Here is a 21381-nt window from a genome sequence, read left to right as displayed (position 1 = left end):
TACTAGAAAATCATGAATGCATTCCACTTGTCTATGGCTGGTGGCCAGGGATTGACTGTGGTATATGAGGGAAGGGTTTTAATTGTTTCCCCCCACCCCATCCCCATGCTGCAGTCTCAATAGCAATTGCTTCCCCTCTCCAAGAGTTGCTATTCCTCCTAGGAGAGGTGTGACACAATGGGTTTTTTTGTGAGGTGGGTGGCCACAGTGGGGCTGCCTTGCTGCACAATCTTGGCTGAGGTATACCGTAATCATTTGCTTGGGAGGGAACATGGAGAGGATAAGAACTTACTATTCACAAAAAAATTAATGAATAATATTACTACATTTACAGTATTTGTGCCTTTGAAAAATGACACAAATAATATGGATGATCAACACACTCTTTTTAATGACATACTAGGTCCCTCTTCCCAGGTCTTGAAGGAAGATTACTTGCTGATGATCTGAAGCCACAAGTTCTGGCTGCTTTGAAAGATGCTGCCAAAAGCAGAGGTAAAATATGTTTATATGGCTTATCATGACACAAGTACAGCCCACTAAAATGCATATACTGTAAGCTAATCAGGAACAAAACACTTAAGAATGGACATAAGTAAAGGCAAAAGGAATGAAATACAGTGGAACCTCAGGTTACAGTGGGGATCCGTTCCAGAGGCCTCGCCGCAACCCAAAAACGATGCAACCCAAAGCATCGCGTCTACGCACGCGGCACTATTACGTGCGTGAACAGCGCAAACCCAGAAGTAACCTGTTCCAGTACTTCAGGGTTTGCGCCCGTCACAAGCCGAGGGTGACGTAAGTCGGGGGCAATGTAACCTAAAGCTCTACTGTAATTCAAAAGAAATTTTGAATGATCCATAATCATTTTATGTATTCATGAGAGTCAGGTTTATTACCGAATCAGAAAAAATGAAAATTTAGAAGCAAATATCCTTGTTGGAAAATGCATCCATTCTGTACTACAGTTAGTATGTGCTGTTGTTCATGTTGATCAACATAGACAAAAAAAAATCATGTGTGAACCATTCTTCAGATTTAAAACTTTTGCTGGGAAGAACTGCCTCACTTTATGTCAACTTGTACGGATCTTCAGTATGCAATATTGAGATTACAATATTGAAAAATAGCCACATCCTAGTGAGTGCTACCTTATTTTTCTTGTGTTCTGTGTAGAAGTTAGCAAACTCTGACAAGAACTGTCTTTATTTATGCCTAGCTTTGCACAAAAAACTTTCTAAAGAAATAACAGATGCATTGATACAATAATGATGCAACATGCTGAATAAAAGTAGAACTGCAACAGAGATTTCGACAGTTGTTGCTATATACAAAAGGTCACTCATTCCTTTAGTATTGAAAGAAAATGGTTAATGTGCATATGGAAGAATCCCTTTTATCCAACCAAAGCAGCCATTTCCTTATATAAAAGAATGGACAAATCACTGCAGTTACAGTTTGCTCTGGCACACATCATAGTTGTCATGTGTCATTATTATTATCATCTTCATTTCCTCCTTAAAATGCATTTCATTATATTTTAGCCCAACAGCTTCTCTGGGGATTTTCAGGTAGGACTGTTGCTGTAATTGCTGAGTAATAGCTGAACAAAAGTCTAGCATTTGTGTGTGTTTGATTACTGGTTGTTCTGCTTGACTCATGTTCCAGAATGGTAATGGTTACAGCCCTGGTTCACTTGTGTTTTTCCCCGATTTTAATTACTTACACTAATACTGCTTAAAGACATATTTGAAAAATAATTTCTGTAAGGTTATAAGAAGAATATTTCTCAGGAAGCTGAAGAAACTTGTGAATGCTATACAATATGTGGTTCATACTTAGTTTTACACACAACAGTTTTCATTATGAGCAAATTTGAATTAGTAAAGTCTTCTGCTAGGAACTGCACATAGATTTATAAAAGCTTTGTAAAGATTGTGTGTATAAGTTGAGCTGATGCAATAGGACATGTATCTTAATTAAAAATTATATTGCAATTTATTCATAAAAGAGAAAGACAACAATAAACAGGACACCCAGATAAAAAGCAAAAAAGTTCCTATCTCACTTCCTGTGCCCTTCAAGTTCTCTAGAGAATTATTTCATAAAATTTATATGCCACACCTCTAATTTACAAAAAGACTAAAACTTAAAATTGTTTTAAAATACAATTTGAAACATGTATTTAAAATGCTCAAAAGATAATTTAAAATTACAGTAAGCTAAAGAGATTGAAATACATGGAAGTGCTCTATTTGTCTGGATAGGCTTGCCTGAACAAAAATGCTTTAAGCAGTTATGAGAAGAGTACAATGAAGATTTCTGTCTGATCCCAGTACACAGGGAGTTCCAAAATGTAGGTGCTGCCACACTAAAATATTAATTTATTTTTTAAACAATTTTTATTGTTTTCAGAATGAACAAACAACATCTTCCTGCCTTCAAGAGTGCTACATCTTGCCAAACAAATACAATACAAATAATAAATAAAAACATATTCCCATAAGTCCCTGTGAGAAGTTGGTGGTCTGTATCCATGTTTTTTTTGAAGTTCATATTAAATAAAACTGAACCAAGTTACCGAAAATCTGACTTTTTGTTGGTTCTTTGCTCACGTTACTTGTCTATCAGGTTTTTTCATGAGAATTAGCTTCCAGAACAAATATACCAATATTCGATTAAGTTAGGATCTACAGTTTTATGATTTAAAGATCTCCAAACTTTAGCAATGGTATAAAATATAAATTTCTTATGTGTGCAGAATGAATATAATGTGGCACATGTGACAGTGCAAGTTTATGCTAGTTTAACACTTCAAGAGGAATCATGGTATTAATAATAAGAATAATAGAATTTTTATGCCTCCAATAACCGGAGGTCTCAGGGCAGTTCACAAGACAAAATCAAAATATAAAAGCACAAAAGCACAAAATATATAATCAAAGTAAAAACAACTCAATAACCCCCCCGCCCCCAAAACCCCCCAGCACATTTTAAAAGGGCATAGGATGTGCCAATTTATCATGGCTGAATCATGTTATAATCCTAAGAGGTGGTAGCAGGAGATTCCATTCAACCCCTCAGGTGGTCTTAGTAGTGTAAGAAATAAAATTATAAAATCTAGGGTTAGCTTTATTACAAACTCTTAAGCGCAGGGGAGAGCAGAAGAGTAACCATTCTCCCCCATAACCGGAGGAGACCCTTTGCATGCCCACGTCCAGCATCCCCAATCCTCACAGACTCCCGGCAGAGCGCTCCTGGTCCACCTCCGCTCGTCACAGCCCTTTGAGGTTCCTGCCAAACCTCAGTTCAAAATGATCCAGTTGCGAAGGGCGGAGGCAGAGCCAATAGAGAACAAACCAAGAAGGAGTAGTCTTCACTCCAGTTCGCTCTTTGTGTACGTAAGTGGGCAAAGCTTATTTGGGAGCTCTCAGTCGGCTCAAGAGCTTCACCCGCCCTACCCTCCCTTTGTTTATACTCTTTATTGCAGGTTCACTTCTTTACAGGTATGCGGGCGCTGCTATGGTCTTACGATGGTGGCTGTTAAAGGACCCGGAAGGCATTTTCCCTGCATTGGCAGGTTTCGCCTTCCCCGTAGCAAAATGCCTCCCCCCCAATTCCCAGAGTTCCCTGTTAAAGGGGTTGTGTTGTGGGGAGTCACTGGCCATACACTGATAAGTTGTCAGTGCACTCCCCCCGTGTTGTGGTGAAATAGGGGGCGGGCTCTCTGTGTAAACATACCTCTTCCAGAGCCAGCCCACTCGCCAGACAGATATGATAACCCTGATGTGCCTCAGATCCCCGCCTGGGGACTAGGAGGGATAAACACCCAATGCCTAAGCCAAAGTCTTCCTACATCTGAAAGTTTAAATAAAGTTGTAGCCAATTTTAATCCCATAACATGTTGCTACAAGTCATTCATTCCACCCATGTGGCTCCTGGGGTCGGGGGGGGGGGTTCCGCCTGGGTACGCAATGGGATCTACCCACATATCTCTGAGTGATTTGCAGTGGATCAACAAGGATTCTGACTTGCAGTTGTTTAAAATGGCAGTAAGGCTACCCCCCTTTCTAAATTAGGCTGTTGAGATAAAGAAATGTGGGGGAGGGAGGGATACTTTGTGTGTGACAGGATTGTGAGCTCAGTTCTGGTAATGCGTACAGATTCCTGAGTTTAGTGTGTTCCTTAATTCTGAATATGCTGCTCCACCTCCACGACTAATTTGCACCTTCCTCTGGTTGGTGGATCTTGGGTTTCTAGTAAAACAGATCTCATAAGCTTGAAGTCTGTTTGCCCCTGCCATAATTTATCTTACGGCAACTTCCAATATTTTTACAACATTTAAAGCTCACCCATAAGTAGAGTTGTAGATAGTAAATATGTAGATATTTTACAATTTCCATTTTGTTCTCCTTGCATTGTTTTTCCATGCATCTATACAAAGACACTAAAATAGTGGTTAGGACAAAAGGAAGTGGTGGAAAAGTGCTTTGAAAGGGTGGTTCACTTCTACAGTTAAAATGTAGAAGAAACAAATCTTCTGCAGAAAAGTCATTTTCTCTCTTCAGATCTTCCTTTTAGATTCCATAACGAATGCAAAATAGCATGCAGGTGTGTAGTGATAAAACGAGTCAAATGATTTTCTGGAAAGATGAGTTGTTTGCATATCTGTCTTTGCATGATTGGAATGGTAGTTGCATGGTGGATATTGAAAATGAAGACAAATATACTTCTGTAATTTTTTTTTGTAAAAACAGGAGAAGAAATTCCACTGATCCATTAGGTGGAAAAGTAGTATTATTCTGGTGTACACTGAGTGACTTTTTCAAATTGCAACCTGTAATACAGTATTAATTTCAGTCCTGATTTAAGAGGTAGAAATGTTGGATTTGTCTAGTATTGTCTGCATTTTGTGTGTGTTTCTTGTGCTGATCTGGACCAACCGTCAGTCTATACTTTAGGTGCTTGTTAACAGAGTGCAATATTATACATGATAATGGTCCTGTGATTGAACTACCTTTTTAGGTTTTTCAAATAGCAGGGGATCTAATATGGATTGGGACCACTGTGTTGGGAAGCGTTTTTAAAAATCATTTTCCTTTGTAGCATTTTCCCAATGAAAAGTGCCCCGCCCCAGCTGTTTTTTGCCCCATTAAGGACAACCTTTTGTGTACAGGCTGTGTACAAGTAAGGTTTTCCTAACAGAGCAAATAGCACTGGTGTCTTTTTTTCTTTTTAATTTTCACCAGGAAATCAGCATGGATTGGAATAAATTTGAAACAGTGCTAAAATCAAATAAATCAGAGTGTTTCTCAAAGATCTATTGAATGATTGTTAAAAAAATTAAGAACACAGTTAACAATTGTACGCTGAAATAAAATAAAAATATAAATAGTGACATCCAAGAGATCTGTGGCAATTTCTGTTTCAAAAGGGCTCCAATTTCTCAGTTGCTGTGATCTATAAAGAAAACTATTTTAAAATGGCAGCTCAATGGTAGTGGACTATCAAAAAGTAAAATGACCAGTAAATCAAGAGAGGGAAAATGCTGGATTTGTCTGGAATTAATTTGATTTCTACCATATTTGTTGGCAGTGTAAAGAAGCAAAGTCATATTGGTAAATGGTATGGGAATACTTACAGAAGTATTTCAGAGACAAATAGAAACAGATCCACTGCTATACACAAGAACACAGAGTGTTGTGGAATATTAAAGAGAAGTTTTATTTACAGTGATCATTGAAAGGACAGTACAGTATACTTATACCAGATCCAACTGTAGTAGTGGGTTTTCTGCTGGCTGAGCCAACCTGAGCCTGGTAGATGGGAAAAAAGCCTTTAAAATATGGTTCAAATAACACCACCCTTGTTTCTGGCTTAACACACTGGGTTAAATGGCTGCTCTGTACAGATTTAGGAGTGCAGCAGCTGTAATCCTTACTTCAGAAGTCCTTGCTTGCTCATTCCTGCTAAGCCATGGTTTGGCTTAATGTTAGGCGTGAATTGCGCCAGTGTGCAGGACTAACGTAGAACAGTACCACACATGCTGTCTGCTAAGAAACGAAACAATAATGAAGTGGTAGACTACTTGTCCTATTGTCTGCCATCCGAAGATAATGTAATTAGTTGGTAGGGTGTCAGGGTAAGTAAAAGCTTGTGTAAATACCAGCAGCTGCCTCTTTCCCTGGCTGTAGTAAAGGTGTGCCTCAAAAGGGCAAGCAACCTTTTTGATCAGAAGAGGTCATGGCTTCTTGTTTAAATACTTTGCATACTATCCCATGCCCCTTTGTGGATCATAGTAAGCCTTCAGCAAGGCCAAGTGTGCCAGTTTCCTAGCAAGCAGAAGATCCATTAGAGAACAACCCTAAAATAACCCTTTTCTTTTTTACTGGCAATTTATGGTTTTAACAAAAATCTTACTAAATGTTCCTCAGTTTAATACCTTTTATTTTTTATTTCAGGAAGAGCATGCACTCAGCTGCAGCTTCTGAATCCTGAACGATTTGCACGGCTCATCAAGGAAGTTACGAATTCTTTATGGCCTGGTAAAGACATCGTGGTACAATGGTTTCCACTTTCTGAAGATAAAAAGCACCCATCTGTTTTGTGGCTTAAAATGGTATGGAAGAACCTGTATATACATTTCTCTGAAGATTTGTCAATGTTTGATGATATGCCACTTATCCCAAAAACAGTACTAGATGGGGATGAAGAAGTCATGGAACTTATTAGATTAAGGACTCCATCACCAATTATTCTAGAAGATGGATCTGAAACTCAGCTTCCAGAATTTTTACCCGACATCATTGAACGACTTGGTGGGATTGTGCTTAAGAAACTAGACTCATCTATACAGCATCCACTTTTAAAAAAATATATACATGCCCCATTGCCAAGTGTAGTTTTGCAAATAGTGGAAAAACTTTCCATACAGAAATTGACCAATAAGGTTGCATCATTCCCTGCATCATACAAAAATGCCCTTAGAAACTTCCTTGCTAGTTTAACTGATACTACTGAAAAAGAGAAATTAATAATTAATGAGCTAATCATATTTAGGAGAATTAAACAATCACTTGATGAAGAAATTACTTTTACTGCATTGAAAGGCTGTAAGGTACTGCATCACACTGCCAAACTTCCATCTGATATAAAACTCTCTGTTTCACTAGTTGACAGCAGTGACGAAGCTACCATTCGTTTAGTAAACATACTAAAAGCAGACCAGCTAAAGAGCACAGATTGCATGAAGTTTATTTTAAAAGATATTCAGAGTGACTTTTATTGTAATGATGAAGCAACAAAAGTTATGCTGTGGATTCTGGAAAATCTAACTTTCCTAAAAAATGAAAATGCAGAAGTGCTGGATTGGCTGACGCCACTAAAATTTATTCAAATTTCTGAAGGAAAAATGGTGTCAGCTAGTGAACTTTTTGATCCCGAAGTAGAAGTTCTACAAAATATGTTCTATGGGGAGGAGGAACATTGCTTTCCCCCTAATGTTTTTAAAACATCTGCTGATACTCTTCATTCTTTGAGATTAATAGGCCTAAAAAGTGAAAGCAACTTGGAAGAGAAAGACATTTTGAGCGTAGCTCAAAAAATTGAAATCTTGAAGGACTGTGCTAGTACAAATCAAGATGCACTTAGAAGGAAAGCCAGAACTTTGTTAACGATTTTGAACAAAAATTATCCATTACTTCATACACCTGAAACAAAAGCAATGTTGAAAAAAATCAAATGGATTCCAGCATGCAAGGAAAGACCTCCAAATTACCCAAGTTCTTTAATTTGGAAAGGTGATCATTGCAATTTGTGCTCGCCACCTGAAATGTGTGACTTATCTCAGGCCACCTTAGTAGGTTCCTCTGTTCCTCTTGTGGAAGGTGTCCGACCAAATGTTGAAAAAGCACTGGGGATCTCAATCAAACCTAACATAAAATCAGTGTTAAAACATTTCAAAGTAGTCGTAGACTGGCACAGTTCCAAAAAATTTAGTGATGAAGATTATTATCAATTTCAGCACATTTTGCTTGAGATTTATGGCTTCATGAATGATCACTTAGATGAAGGAAAAGAATCATTTAAAGCCTTGAAATTTCCCTGGGTCTGGACTGGTAAAACCTTTTGTTCGTTTTCTCAAGCAGTGATAAAGTCAGCACATGATCTTGATCTTCAGCCATATCTACATAATGTGCCAAAAACAATGGCTAAATTCCACCAGTTGTTCAAATGCTGTGGGTCAATTGAGCAGCTGACACCAGACCATGTTTCCATGGTCATTCAGAAAATATACCTCAAAAGTGAACAATCTCTTACAGAAGAGGAGAGCAAGCAAAATCTTTCTATTATGTTGAATATTATAAGGTGGCTATACAGCTGTCAAATTCCAGCTAGTTTAAATACACCTGTTCCTATATATTGTAGCAAAAAACCTTACAGGCTTACAATGAAACCAATCCATGAATGCTGCTACTGTGATATCAAGGTTGAAGACTTAAATGATTTGCTTGATGATGCTGTTGAGCCAATAATTTTGGTTCATGAAGACATACCCATGAAAACTGCAGAATGGTTGAATGTGCCATGTCTCAGTACCAGGTTGATAAATCCAGAAAATATGGGATTTGAGCAGTCGGGTCAAAGGGAACCTCTCACTGTAAGAATTAAAAACATTTTGGAAGAATACCCTTCTGTATCCGATATCTTCAAAGAGCTGCTTCAAAATGCAGATGATGCTAATGCAACGGAGTGCAATTTTTTGATTGACATGAGGAGAAATAATGACATAAGAGAAAATCTTTTGGATCCAGGAATGGCAGCTTGTCATGGGCCAGCTCTCTGGTCTTTCAACAATTCTGAATTTTCTGACTCTGACTTTCTAAATATAACTCGATTGGGTGAGTCTCTTAAAAGAGCAGAAGTTGACAAAGTTGGAAAATTTGGCTTGGGGTTTAATTCTGTTTATCATATCACGGATATTCCGATCATCATGAGCAGAGAATTTATGATTATGTTTGATCCCAACATCAATCATCTCAGTAAACATATAAGGGACAAGTCTAATCCTGGGATCAAGATTAATTGGAGTAAGCAACAGAAAAGACTTAGAAAGTTTCCAAATCAGTTCAAGCCATTTATTGGTGTGTTTGGTTGTCAGCTCCCGTTGACTGTGGAGGCCCCTTACAGTTACAAAGGGACACTTTTCAGGCTTTCTTTTAGAACACAACAGGAGGCTAAAGTGAGTGAAGTCAGCAGTACTTGCTACAATACTGCAGACATCTATTCTCTTGTGGATGAGTTTAGCATTTGTGGACATAGACTGATAATTTTTACTCAGTGTGTAAACTCCATGGTTTTGAAGTATTTGAAGTCCGAGGAAACCAACCCTGGTGTAGCTCAAGAGACTGTGACTATTAAAAAAAATCTGTGTTTGTCCAAAGCAATAACTACCCCTGTTACAAGTGTTCTCAAGGAAGCTGCTAAACTCATGAAAACTTGCAACAGTAGCACAAAAAAGCTTCCTACCGAATCACCCAAGTCATCGTGCATATTACAGATAACAGTGGAAGAATTTCATCATGTGTTCAGGCGGATTGCTGACTTGCATTCTCCAGTTTTTAGAGGCCCAGAAGATGACACAGTTTCTTTCTTTGAAATGGCTAAATCTGGACAGACAAAAAGGCCTGCTGATGAACTGCCACAAAAAACAGTAGACTCTACAACATGGCTTATATGTTCTTGCATGGATACTGGGGAGGCCTTAAAATTCTCATTACAGGAAAGTGGAAGACGGCTAGGACTTGTCCCATGTGGATCAGTTGGGGTTATGCTATCTGAAGCACAGGATCACAAATGGACTGTGAAACCCAATTGTAGCAACTTAGGAGAAGTATTCTGCTATTTACCTCTTCGAATCAAAACAGGTCTGCCTGTTCACATTAATGGCTCTTTTGCTGTTACATCAAACAGAAAAGAGATATGGAAAACTGACACAAAAGGAAGGTGGAACACAGTATTTATGCGGCATGTTATAGTAAAAGCTTACTTAGAAGCTCTTGTGGTTCTACGCAACATGGCAGTTTGTGGGGAGCTAAATGACTACAATTACTATGCAGTATGGCCTGATCCTGACTTAGTGCATGATGATTTTTCAGTCATATGTCAGGGGTTTTATGAAGAAATAGCTCACACAAAAGGCAAAGAAGGGATCAGAGTGTTCTCTGATGGTTCATCTTGGGTGTCTATGAAGAATGTGAGATTCTTAGATGATTCACTCTTGAAACGTCCAGACATAGGACCTGCAGCTTTTAATATTTTTCTAAAGTACCTTAAAAAAACTGGCTCAAAAAATCTCTGTGCTGTAGACCTTCCATCTTGGGTCAAAGCAGGCTTTGAAGAAGCAGGGTGCAAACAGGTGTTACTAGATAATACTTTTTCAGAGAAGCAATTCTTTTCTGAAGTCTTTTTCCCAAATATCCAAGAGATTGAGGCAGAGCTTCGTGATCCTTTAATGCACTATGTTCTGAATGAAAAGGTTAGCGAGTTCTCAGAAATTCTCTGTGTTACACCGTGTATTCCCTGTTCTTTGACTGAGCACCCTCTGGTGGAACCTTCAAGACTGATCCATCCTGAAGGTCGAGTTGCAAAGTTGTACGATAAAGAAGATGGAAGATTTCCCTATGGCACCAGTCAAGATTACCTTAATCCCGTGATTTTGGTCAAATTAGTTCAGCTAGGTATGGCTAAAGACGATATTTGTTGGGAAGACTTGGTTGAACGTGCCGAATCTGTAGCAGAAATCAACAAGACTGATCATGCTTCAGCTTGTCTCAGAAGCAGTATTCTGTTAAGTCTCATAGATGAAAAAATTAAATGCAGAGATCCTAGAGCTAAAGAATTTGCTGCAAAGTTCCAAACAATACCATTTCTGCCATTTCTCACAAAACCAGCAGGCTTCTCTTTGCACTGGAAGGGTACTGATTTTGGCCCTGAGACAATGTTTTCAGCAATGGACCTTTTCACTGCTGATTATCAAGATATAGTTTGTCTGTTAAAACCAATCCTGAATGAAAATTCCCATTCCTTTAAAGGTTGTGGGAACATTTCTCTGGCAGTCAAAGATTTTTTAGGCTTGCTTAAGAAACCAACTGTTACTATGGTTATAAACCAGCTGAAAGAAGTTGCAAAGTCCTTTGATGGAATTACCTTGTACCAAGAAAACATCACCAATGCTTGCTATAAGTATCTCCATGATGCCCTGCTACAAAATGGAGCAACAAAAGCCATCATAATTGAAGAGCTGAAAAACTGCAGTTTCATTCTTGTTGAAAATGGCTATGTTGACCCCACAAAGGTGTCTTTTCATCTTAACTTTGAGGCAGCGCCATATCTCCATCAACTGGCTAATAAATACAGAAACAGCTTTCGTGAGCTATTTGAAAGCGTAGGTGTGCGCCATGCTTTTACAGTAGAAGATTTTGCTCTGGTTCTTGAGTTAATCAATGAGGAAAGAGGAACTAAACCACTGACTGAAGAAAATTTCCAGCTTTCTAGGAGAATCATCAGTGAAGGAATATGGGGCCTCATTAGAGAAAAGAAGCAAGAATTTTGTGAAAAACAGTATGGCGAGATACTGTTACCGGATACTCACCTTGCCCTTCTACATGCTAATACTTTGTGTTACAATGACTGCCCTTGGATCAAAGTGAAAGATACAACTGTAAAGTACTGCCATGCCGACATCCCTAGAGAAGTAGCAGTAAAGCTTGGAGCAGTACCCAAGCGACATAAAGCCTTAGAAAGGTATGCATCAAACATTTGTTTTACTACCCTTGGGACTGAATTTGGGCAGAAAGAAAAATTGACAAGCAGAATTAAAAGTATTCTTAATGCATATCCATCAGAAAAAGAAATGCTGAAAGAGCTCCTTCAGAATGCAGATGATGCAAAAGCTACAGAAGTTTGCTTTGTGTTTGATCCTAGACAACATCCAGTTGATAGAATATTTGATGAAAAATGGTCTCCACTTCAAGGGCCTGCACTGTGCGTCTTCAACAATCAGCCTTTTACTGAAGATGACATCAGAGGAATTCAGAATCTTGGAAAAGGCACTAAAGAAGGCAATCCATGTAAAACTGGCCAGTATGGTATAGGCTTCAATTCCGTGTATCACATAACTGACTGTCCTTCTTTCATTTCTGGTAACGATATTCTTTGTATCTTTGATCCTCATGCCAGATATGCACCAGGCGCAACATCAATTAGTCCAGGACGCATGTTTAGGGACCTGGATGCTGATTTCAGAACACAGTTCTCAGATGTCTTGGATCTCTATTTAGGAGATCACTTTAAACTAGAAAACTGCACCATGTTTAGATTTCCACTTCGAAATACAGAAATGGCAAAAACTTCCGAAATCTCCCCCGTGCCATGCTCAGACAGAATGGTGCAAAATCTTCTAGATAAGCTGCGTACAGATGGAGCAGAACTCTTGATGTTTTTGAACCACATGGAAAAAATTTCTATTTGCGAAATAGAGAAAACAACAGGAGCACTTAATGTATTATATTCTGTAACAGGAAAAGTAACTGATGGCGATAGACTGAAACGAAAGCAATTCCATGCTTCTGTAATTGACAGTGTCACTAAGAAGAAAGAGCTTAGCAAGATACCTGTGCAACAAATCACTTACACTATGGATACTGAAGACTCTGAAGGTAACCTCACAGCCTGGTTAATTTGCAACAGGTCAGGTTTTTCCAACATTGAAAAGGTATCCAAGAGTGTTGTATCAGCTCATAAGAATGAGGACATTACTCTCTTCCCCCGAGGGGGAGTTGCTGCATGTATTACTCACAACTACAAAAAACCTCATAGGGCATTTTGTTTCTTACCCCTGTCCTTAGAAACTGGGTTACCATTTCATGTGAATGGACACTTTGCCCTGGATTCTGCCAGGCGAAATCTGTGGCGTGATGATAATGGAGTTGGAGTACGAAGTGACTGGAATAATAGTTTAATGACAGCATTGATTGCACCGGCCTATGTAGAACTTTTGATTCAGCTGAAGAAACGTTACTTTCAAGGTACCGATCCAACAGTGTCTGTGCTACACAACACATCTATGCATACAGTGAAAGACACTTTGAAAAAGTTTCTGTCCTTCTTCCCCGTTAACAGACTTGACCTGCAGCCTGATTGGTATTGCTTAGTGAAAGCAGTTTACAGCTGCATTCATGAGGAATCCAAACGTCTCCTACCTGTTGTGCGAGCCCCAAATGTCGATGGCTCTGATTTGCATTCTGCAATTATCATTACATGGGTTAATATGTCTACCTCAAACAAAGCTAGGCCATTCTTTGACAATTTGTTACAAGATGAGTTACAACACCTCAAAAATGTTGAGTACAACATTACAACACGCAAAACAGTAGCAGAAAATGTGTATAGACTCAAACATCTCCTCTTAGAAATTGGCTTCAACTTGATCTATAGCTGTGATGAAACTGCAAATCTTTATCACTGTCTTGTGGATGCAGACATTCCAGTGAGCTATGTGACTTCAGCTGATGTCCGATCATTTTTGATGACATTTTCCTCTCCGGATTCTAATTGCCACATTGGAAAGCTGCCTTGTCGACTTCAGCAGACAAATTTAAAGCTTTTCCACAGTTTAAAACTTCTTGTTGACTACTGTTTTAAAGACACAGAAGAAAATGAAATCCTCATTGAAGGATTACCTCTGCTCATTACACTTGATAGTGTACTGCAAATTTTTGATTCAAAGCGTCCAAAATTCTTAACTACCTATCATGAACTGATTCCGTCTCGTAAAGATCTGTTTATGAACACACTGTACTTGCGGTACAGCAATATTTTACTGAAATGCAATGTAGCAAAAGTCTTTGATATTACCAGCTTTGCTGATTTGTTGCCTTCTGTCTTGCCAAGAGAATACAAAACCAGAGGTTGTGTGAGATGGAAGGAGAATTTTGCAAGTGAATCATGGCTGAAGAACACGTGGCATTTTATTGGTGAATCTGTAAATGTGAAAGATGACCAGGAAGATGCAAAACCAACATTTGATGCTGTTGTTGATACTTTGAAGGACTGGGCATTGCTTCCAGGTACAAAATTTACCGTATCCTCTAATCAGCTTGTTGTACCAGATTGCGATGTCCTGCTTCCGCTCAGTCTTATGCATATAGCTCTGTTCCCAAATTCTCAGACTGATAAAGTTTTTCATGCTTTGATGAAAACTGGTTGTATTCAACTTGCTTTGAACAAAATTTGCTCCAAGGACAATGCTCTAGTGCCCCTTTTGTCAGGACACACAGCAAATATAGACAACCCTTCAAGCATTTTAAAAGCCATACATTACATGGTTCAGACATCAACATTTAAGACTGAAAAATTAGCCGAGAATGATTTTGAGGCCCTCCTGATGTACTTCAACTGCAACCTAAGTCATTTGACATCTGAGGACGACATTAAAATTTTGAGGTCCCTTCCGTGCTATAAATCTATCAGTGGACGATACATCAGCATTTCAAAATGTGGAGCATGTTATGTACTCACAAGAACTATCCCCTCTGTTGAAGTGGATAGATGGACACAGTCATCTTCAGCTGCCTTTCTGGAAGAGAAAATTCATTTAAAAGACCTGTACACTGTACTTGGGTGTGTTCCAGTAGATGACCTTGAAGTTTATTTGAAGCATCTTTTACCAAAGATCGAAAGTCTGTCTTACGATGCAAAACTAGAACATCTGATTTACTTAAAGAACAGGCTCTCTAGCATTGAAGAATCTTTAGAAATAAAGGAACAGCTGTTTGAGAAGCTAGAGAGCTTTTTGATAATTCACGATGCGTGCAATAGATTAAAACCTGCAAAGCATTTTTATGATAGGACCGTAAGAGTTTTTGAAGTTATGCTTCCCGAAAAGCTGTTTATACCCCAAGACTTCTTTAAGAAACTGGAGCAGCTCACAAAACCAAAAAACCGTGCTGCATTCCTTGCATCATGGGTAGCATTTCTCCGAAATATGGGACTAAAATATGTAATTTCCCAGCAGCAGTTACTGCAGTTTGCTAAAGAGATCAGTATGAGAGCCAACACTGAAAACTGGACTAAGGATACACTGCAGAATACAGTGGATGTCCTCCTTCATCACATATTTCAAGAAAGAACTGATTTGCTATCTGGAAACTTCCTTAAAGAATTGTCTTTAATAGCATTCTTGTGTCCAGAACGTGCTCCGGCAGAAATTGTAAGGTTCCACCCACAGTATCAAGAGGTTAATGGAACACTCCCTCTTATAAAGTTCAGTGGAGCCCAAGTAAACCCAAAATTCAAACAGAGTGATGTTTTGCAGCTCCTTTGGACTTCGTGTCCTATTCTTCCAGAAAAAGCTACGCCTTTAAGTATCAGAGAACAAGAAGGAAGCAGTCTTGGTCCACAGGAACAACTTGAGCAGGTTTTGACTATGCTTAATGTGAACTTGGACCCACCTCTAGACAAAGTTATAAATAACTGCAGAAATATATGTAATATCACAACTTTGGATGAAGATATGGTAAAAACAAGGGTTAAAGTCCTAAGGAGCATCTATGAATTTCTTAGTACAGACAAAAGAGAATTCCGGTTTCAGCTTCGAGGGGTTGCTTTTGTAATGGTTGAAGAAGGTTGGAAGCTGTTGAAGCCTGAGGAAGTCGTAATAAATCTTGAGTATGAATCTGACTTCAAACCTTACTTGTACAAACTTCCATTAGAACTTGGCACCTTCCACCAACTATTTAAACACTTAGGCACTGAAGATGTTATTTCAACAAAGCAGTATGTTGAGGTTCTGAGTCGCATATTCAAGAACTCTGAAGGAAAACAGCTTGATCCTAATGAAATGCGTACTGTTAAACGAGTTGTTTCTGGCCTGTTTAAAAGCCTTCAAAATGATTCTGTGAAGGTTAGAAATGACCTTGAAAATGTGCGAGATCTGGCTCTTTATCTTCCAAGCCAAGATGGTAGATTGGTAAAATCAAGCATCTTAGTTTTTGATGATGCACCACATTACAAAAGTAGAATACAAGGAAACATTGGTGTTCAAATGCTTGTTGATCTTAGCCAGTGTTACTTAGGAAAAGACCATGGTTTTCACACCAAACTGATAATGCTGTTTCCCCAGAAGCTGCGACCCCGTCTCCTCAGCAGTATCCTTGAGGAGCAGTTGGATGAAGAGTCACCAAAAATTTGTCAGTTTGGAGCACTTTGTTCTCTCCAAGGCAGGCTCCAGTTACTGCTGTCTTCTGAACAGTTCATCACGGGACTAATTAGAATTATGAAACATGAAAATGACAATGCATTCTTAGCCAATGAAGAGAAAGCCATAAAACTTTGCAAAACCTTGAGAGAAGGCTTGAAAGTTTCTTGTTTTGAGAAGTTGCAAACAACACTGAGAGTTAAAGGTTTTGCTCCTATTCCTCACAGCAGAAGTGAAACATTTGCCTTTTTAAAGAGATATGGAAATGCAGTAATATTGCTCTATATACAGCACTCAGATAGCAAAGACATCAATTTCCTTCTAGCATTAGCAATGACCCTGAAATCTGCAACTGATAATCTGATTTCTGATACATCCTATTTAATTGCTATGTTGGGTTGCAATGATATTTATAGAATTAGTGAGAAGCTTGACAGTTTAGGTGTGAAGTATGACTCTTCAGAACCATCAAAACTTGAACTACCTATGCCTGGCACTCCTATACCAACTGAAATCCACTATACTCTTCTTATGGATCCAATGAATGTTTTCTATCCTGGTGAATACGTTGGCTATCTTGTTGATGCTGAAGGTGGTGATATCTATGGGTCGTACCATCCAACCTATACATATGCTATCATTGTGCAAGAAGTAGAAAGGGAAGATGATGAAAATTCCAGTTTCCTGGGCAAGATTTATCAGATTGACATTGGATACAGCGAGTACAAGATAGTGAGCTCTCTTGATTTGTACAAATTCTCAAGGCCTGATGAAAGTTCTCAGAGCAGGGGCAGCGCACCATCTACTCCAACAAGTCCCACAGAATTTCTACCGCATGGACCAAGAACAATTCCTCCTCATTTTCCCGGAAGAGAGAGTCACAAATCCTCTTCCTCTTCCTCCTCCTCTTCATCTAAACATCATTCTCCCAAAAAGGCTAAAGCAAATTCTTTATCAGAGATTTTGAGGGAAGTTACATCTGTGATGGAACAAGCTTGGAAGCTTCCAGAATCTGAAAGGAAAAAGATCATAAGAAGGCTGTATCTTAAGTGGCATCCAGACAAAAATGCAGAGAACCTTGATATTGCCAATGAAGTTTTCAAGCATTTACAAAATGAGATCAACAGATTAGAAAAGCAGGCTTTTATTGACCAAAATGCAGATAGGGCGTCCAGAAGAACATTTTCATCATCAGCTTCTCGATTTCAATCAGACAAATTTTCATTTCAAAGGTTTTATACTTCATGGAACCAGGAAGCAACGAGTCACAAATCTGAAAGGCAACAGTCTAAAGAGAAATGTCCATCTTCTACAGGTCCTTCATATTCCCAGCGGTTTTTTATGCCGCCTACATTCAAGTCAGTTGGAAATCCCGTTGAGGCTCGTAGGTGGTTACGGCAAGCTAGAGCAAACTTTTCAGCAGCAAGAAATGACCTTCATAAAAATGCCAACGAATGGGTTTGCTTTAAATGTTACTTGTCTACCAAGCTTGCTTTGATTGCTGCCGATTATGCCGTAAGGGGCAAGTCTGATAAAGATGTGAAACCCACTGCACTGGCACAAAAGATTGAGGAATATAGCCAACAGCTTGAAGGCCTTACAAATGATGTCCACACACTGGAAGCATATGGAGTTGATAGCTTAAAAACTCGCTATCCAGACCTCCTTCCTTTCCCGCAGATTCCAAATGACAGGTTCACTTCTGAAGTTGCTATGAGAGTGATGGAGTGTACAGCATGCATTATAATAAAACTTGAAAATTTTATACAGCAAAAGGTATGAGGTTAAAGACATGGTGGTTTCATATAGACATGCCATGTTTCCAGCCAGTTTTCTCCAAGCTATCGTTTTTGGGTGGCATGCTACTGTTTGATGTGTCATGCAACCAACCATACAGCTTTGTGTGACAGGGGTGGGAGTCATTCTCTTATGCAGTGGGGGTGGGGGGAGGAAATCACGATCACAGATGCGATAAGATCTGAATTCACTTTTGCTAGCAAAAGCTATATGCTAATGTGATGGAATAAAATGTGACTTATGCAGTTACTGTACTTTGGAAGCTATGCAGTTCCTAGCAGCTTATAAATAAAATCCATATATTTCTGTGGCAATGAGGGCCAAATTAGATGTTCCGTGGCAAACCTGGATTTGGGAAACTCGACTATCACTGAACATGCTTTGCTGCAAAAGCAGCTGGGGAAGAACATGATTTACAGTAGAAAAGTGTTTGATGGGAGAGGAGTTTTTAATCCTTCCTTGGCCCAACACTTCTTTCTTGTGACCTCCCATTTTCTCCTGTAACAAAGCAAATGAGCGCCTGGGACCTGACTGGGGAACATGAGGGCATGTTGCAAGGGGAAAGTGATAGGCAGAAGGATTAATTGGCTCCTTGCTCTTGGACATTTCTCCATTGTAAACTGTGCTTTCCCACTGCTGCTTTGCAACAGTTTGATGACATCCCTGGATCTGGTAGTGAACATCTTGTTCAGCCCAAGGTACACAGGATTTAAATGTTACATTATCTTGTTTTATGCAACAGCTTCTTATTAGCAAAACTGTAGAACATGTATTTAAAGATTTGCAGGGAGACTGAGCTGTAAAATATAGTTATGTACACAGTACAACGGTAAAATTCACAGGGCTGAACTGCACTTTATGTAACCAAAGCCTAGGACTATGTCAGTAAAATCTGTTTGTATGTGCAGAGATATATATGTATGTATCCCCAGATTGCATCCATTCAGTTTTATGGTATGAGGTGGTGTCATTTTTCAGTGTACTAATATAAGACTGAGTATGTTACTCTCTTTTAAGGAATTGAAAAGTTTGGAGAAAAGTCACTTTGAAGCATTCTGTATTCATTTGTTTGCTATGGACATTCATTTCATTCACAGTAATACAATCTGCAGGATCTGATTTATAGATTTGCTGCAGTTTTACATCAAACACATTACATCAGAGGTTGCTAAGGGACCTTTGACACAGCACAGTATTTTATTCCTTAATGTTTGATGACTTAAACGCAAGACTTATTTTCTTATAACCTACTTTATGTGTTTTTGACATTGTTACATCTTTTGTTGAATGAGAATTGCATGTGCATTACCTAGTAAAATACTTGATTTTCTTTAGGGTTTTTGAAACGGAAACTGCACACCAAAACTTTTTTTTTTAAGTAGTCTTACTTCAGCTTTTTGTTTTGTTTATATATTTTTCTCATGAGCCATCCCTGGAAATAGTATAATGTCATAAAATATTTTGGTATACAGTGGGATAATTTTTTATTACATATTAAATGGTGCTGCAATGTTACGCTTTTTGATTTTGTCTCACACTGTGGCACATGAGATGTCTGATTTTTAGTTAATAATTTTTCTTTTATAAATTGTAATACTTTTGATAATGCCATGTAAATTATTCAATATTTGTAAAGAAAATCATGACAACATGTAAAATAAAGCTGCTGTGGATAGTATTTATGTTCCATTATTACCTAACTGTCACAATTATTTACTTGATTAGTACACTGAAACTATAATTTTATGTAAAGAATGTAAAATAAAATAGGGGTAAGATGAGGTTAGATAAATTACAACCAAAATTATTGCAATACAGAAGGACAAAATAGTTGACAGAAGCTCTTTAAGAAAATGTGTAAATAATAAAAGGGCTTTCAATGTAGAAAATATCTCAAGAAAATCTAGGCTTTGAACCTTCTGGTTGCAAAGCCGTATGATTATTTCTGTTGTTAAGTGCCATAAAATGATTTTAATAATAAACTTGAAGATTCTTCAAATTGGTGTGTTGAATATTTATGTATATTTATATGAGACTTCTTTTACTAGGACCTTTAGCAGAGGGGGAGAACTCACTTTGGTGAATCAACCAGGCCCTCTTTCCTATCCCTGCTGCTCTTTTTGTGATGATAAAGTGTGTATTCATTGATTTACTACCCCAGTTGCTTTTGGCGAACCATTGCAGATTTACTTTTTCATGCAGAGGCTATTTCATTCTAATGCCATCATGATCTCAAACTAACTATTCCAGTATATTCATATTTTTCTGCCCATATCTTTTTAAAAAACCCCCAAAACAAATAATTTCATCATAGGACGTTCATAGTAAATTTACTTCATGTTTTTTTTAATATAAAAAACCCAGCAACATTAAAAATGCATGTTTATTAACCTCTAAAGTTCACAAATCCAGGGTCGATGCAAAATCTGAAGTATGAAAGAAGCTTATTTCATGTGCGTTGTGATAAATCAATTTTAACCTGTATTTGCTACTGTGTTTCATTTTATATGCTATGGAGAGCACTGCCTCACAAGGATGAGTAGAAGTTATTTTGGGGGACTAACGGATAGAAAGAGTACTCAGGGCTAACCTTCTCTTCCTTTGTGGCCCATGAAGCAAGCCAGAGCAGGGGACCTCAGATGGCCATACCATATGGAGTAATAGAGAAGGGGAATTGTGCAGGGAAGAACCGCCCAGCTCATCTGCCTTTCCCTTTCTGCATTTACAGCAGGGTTAGAGAACCTTTTTCAACCTGAGAGCCATATTGCTTTGTGGGCAGTCTTCCAGGGGTTGCATGCCAGTGGTGGATGGGGTCAGAGGCGAAACGGGGCAGAGCAATGGGCCTGACTCCCATCCTTTGCATAGTAAGCTACAGTACATTCCACTATGCATGTGACAGTGGTCTCTGCATCCACCCACCTACCCACTCCTCTCCATCCAGGCCTTTGTATAGTAGATTACATTTCAGCCATGCATACATCCCTCCATCCAGACAGACAAGCAAAAGGCATGATCACAGTTCAAGGACTCATTTCAACCAGGCAAAAGATCTCAAGAACATGGGAGTGGGGCCAGCAAAAGGCCTGGGGCACTGTATTTGTTTCCTGGGCCTGGGGTTCTCTATTTCTGCTGTAGAGCTCCCCCTGCACACTTTTGGTATACCTGCTTCCATATATTTTGGGTGGTGTTCAGCTAAACATTTGCATTGAATTAATGCTATTCCAATGGGACTTTGTCCCTCTCTCCTGTGTGACCTGCACTGCCCCACATCTGCTCTGGAAGGTTGGAGGAATGTTCTCCTTAGTTCTATGCTGAATACAATTCAA

The 21381-nt window shown here is 38.7% G+C and overlaps 1 protein-coding gene across 4 annotated transcripts in view; it reads left to right on the top strand.

The window, feature by feature from the left end:
* The window catches only part of SACS (sacsin molecular chaperone), a 39544-nt gene extending 19492 nt beyond the window's left edge, over positions 1-20052 (top strand). For 2 of the 4 annotated variants that reach the window (XM_081859969.1, XM_081859971.1), the window contains exons 8-10: positions 404-495; positions 1545-1571; positions 6462-20052. In XM_081859969.1, coding sequence (XP_081716095.1) covers positions 404-495; positions 1545-1571; positions 6462-18040 — 11698 coding nt within the window. In that variant the 3' untranslated portion in view covers positions 18041-20052. Of the gene's footprint in view, positions 1-403; positions 496-1544; positions 1572-2415; positions 2588-6461 lie in introns of those variants that run through there. The other 2 variants (XM_081859970.1, XM_081859972.1) reach the window with 2 other exon arrangements.
* Positions 20053-21381: the final 1329 nt, after the last annotated feature.

This window comes from Podarcis erhardii, assembly GCF_964252035.2.
Source record: "Podarcis erhardii genome assembly, chromosome: 4".
Taxonomy (NCBI): Eukaryota; Metazoa; Chordata; class Lepidosauria; order Squamata; family Lacertidae; genus Podarcis; species Podarcis erhardii.
Note: the sequence above shows the minus strand (reverse complement) of the source record. Positions and strands in the feature narration are given on the sequence as shown.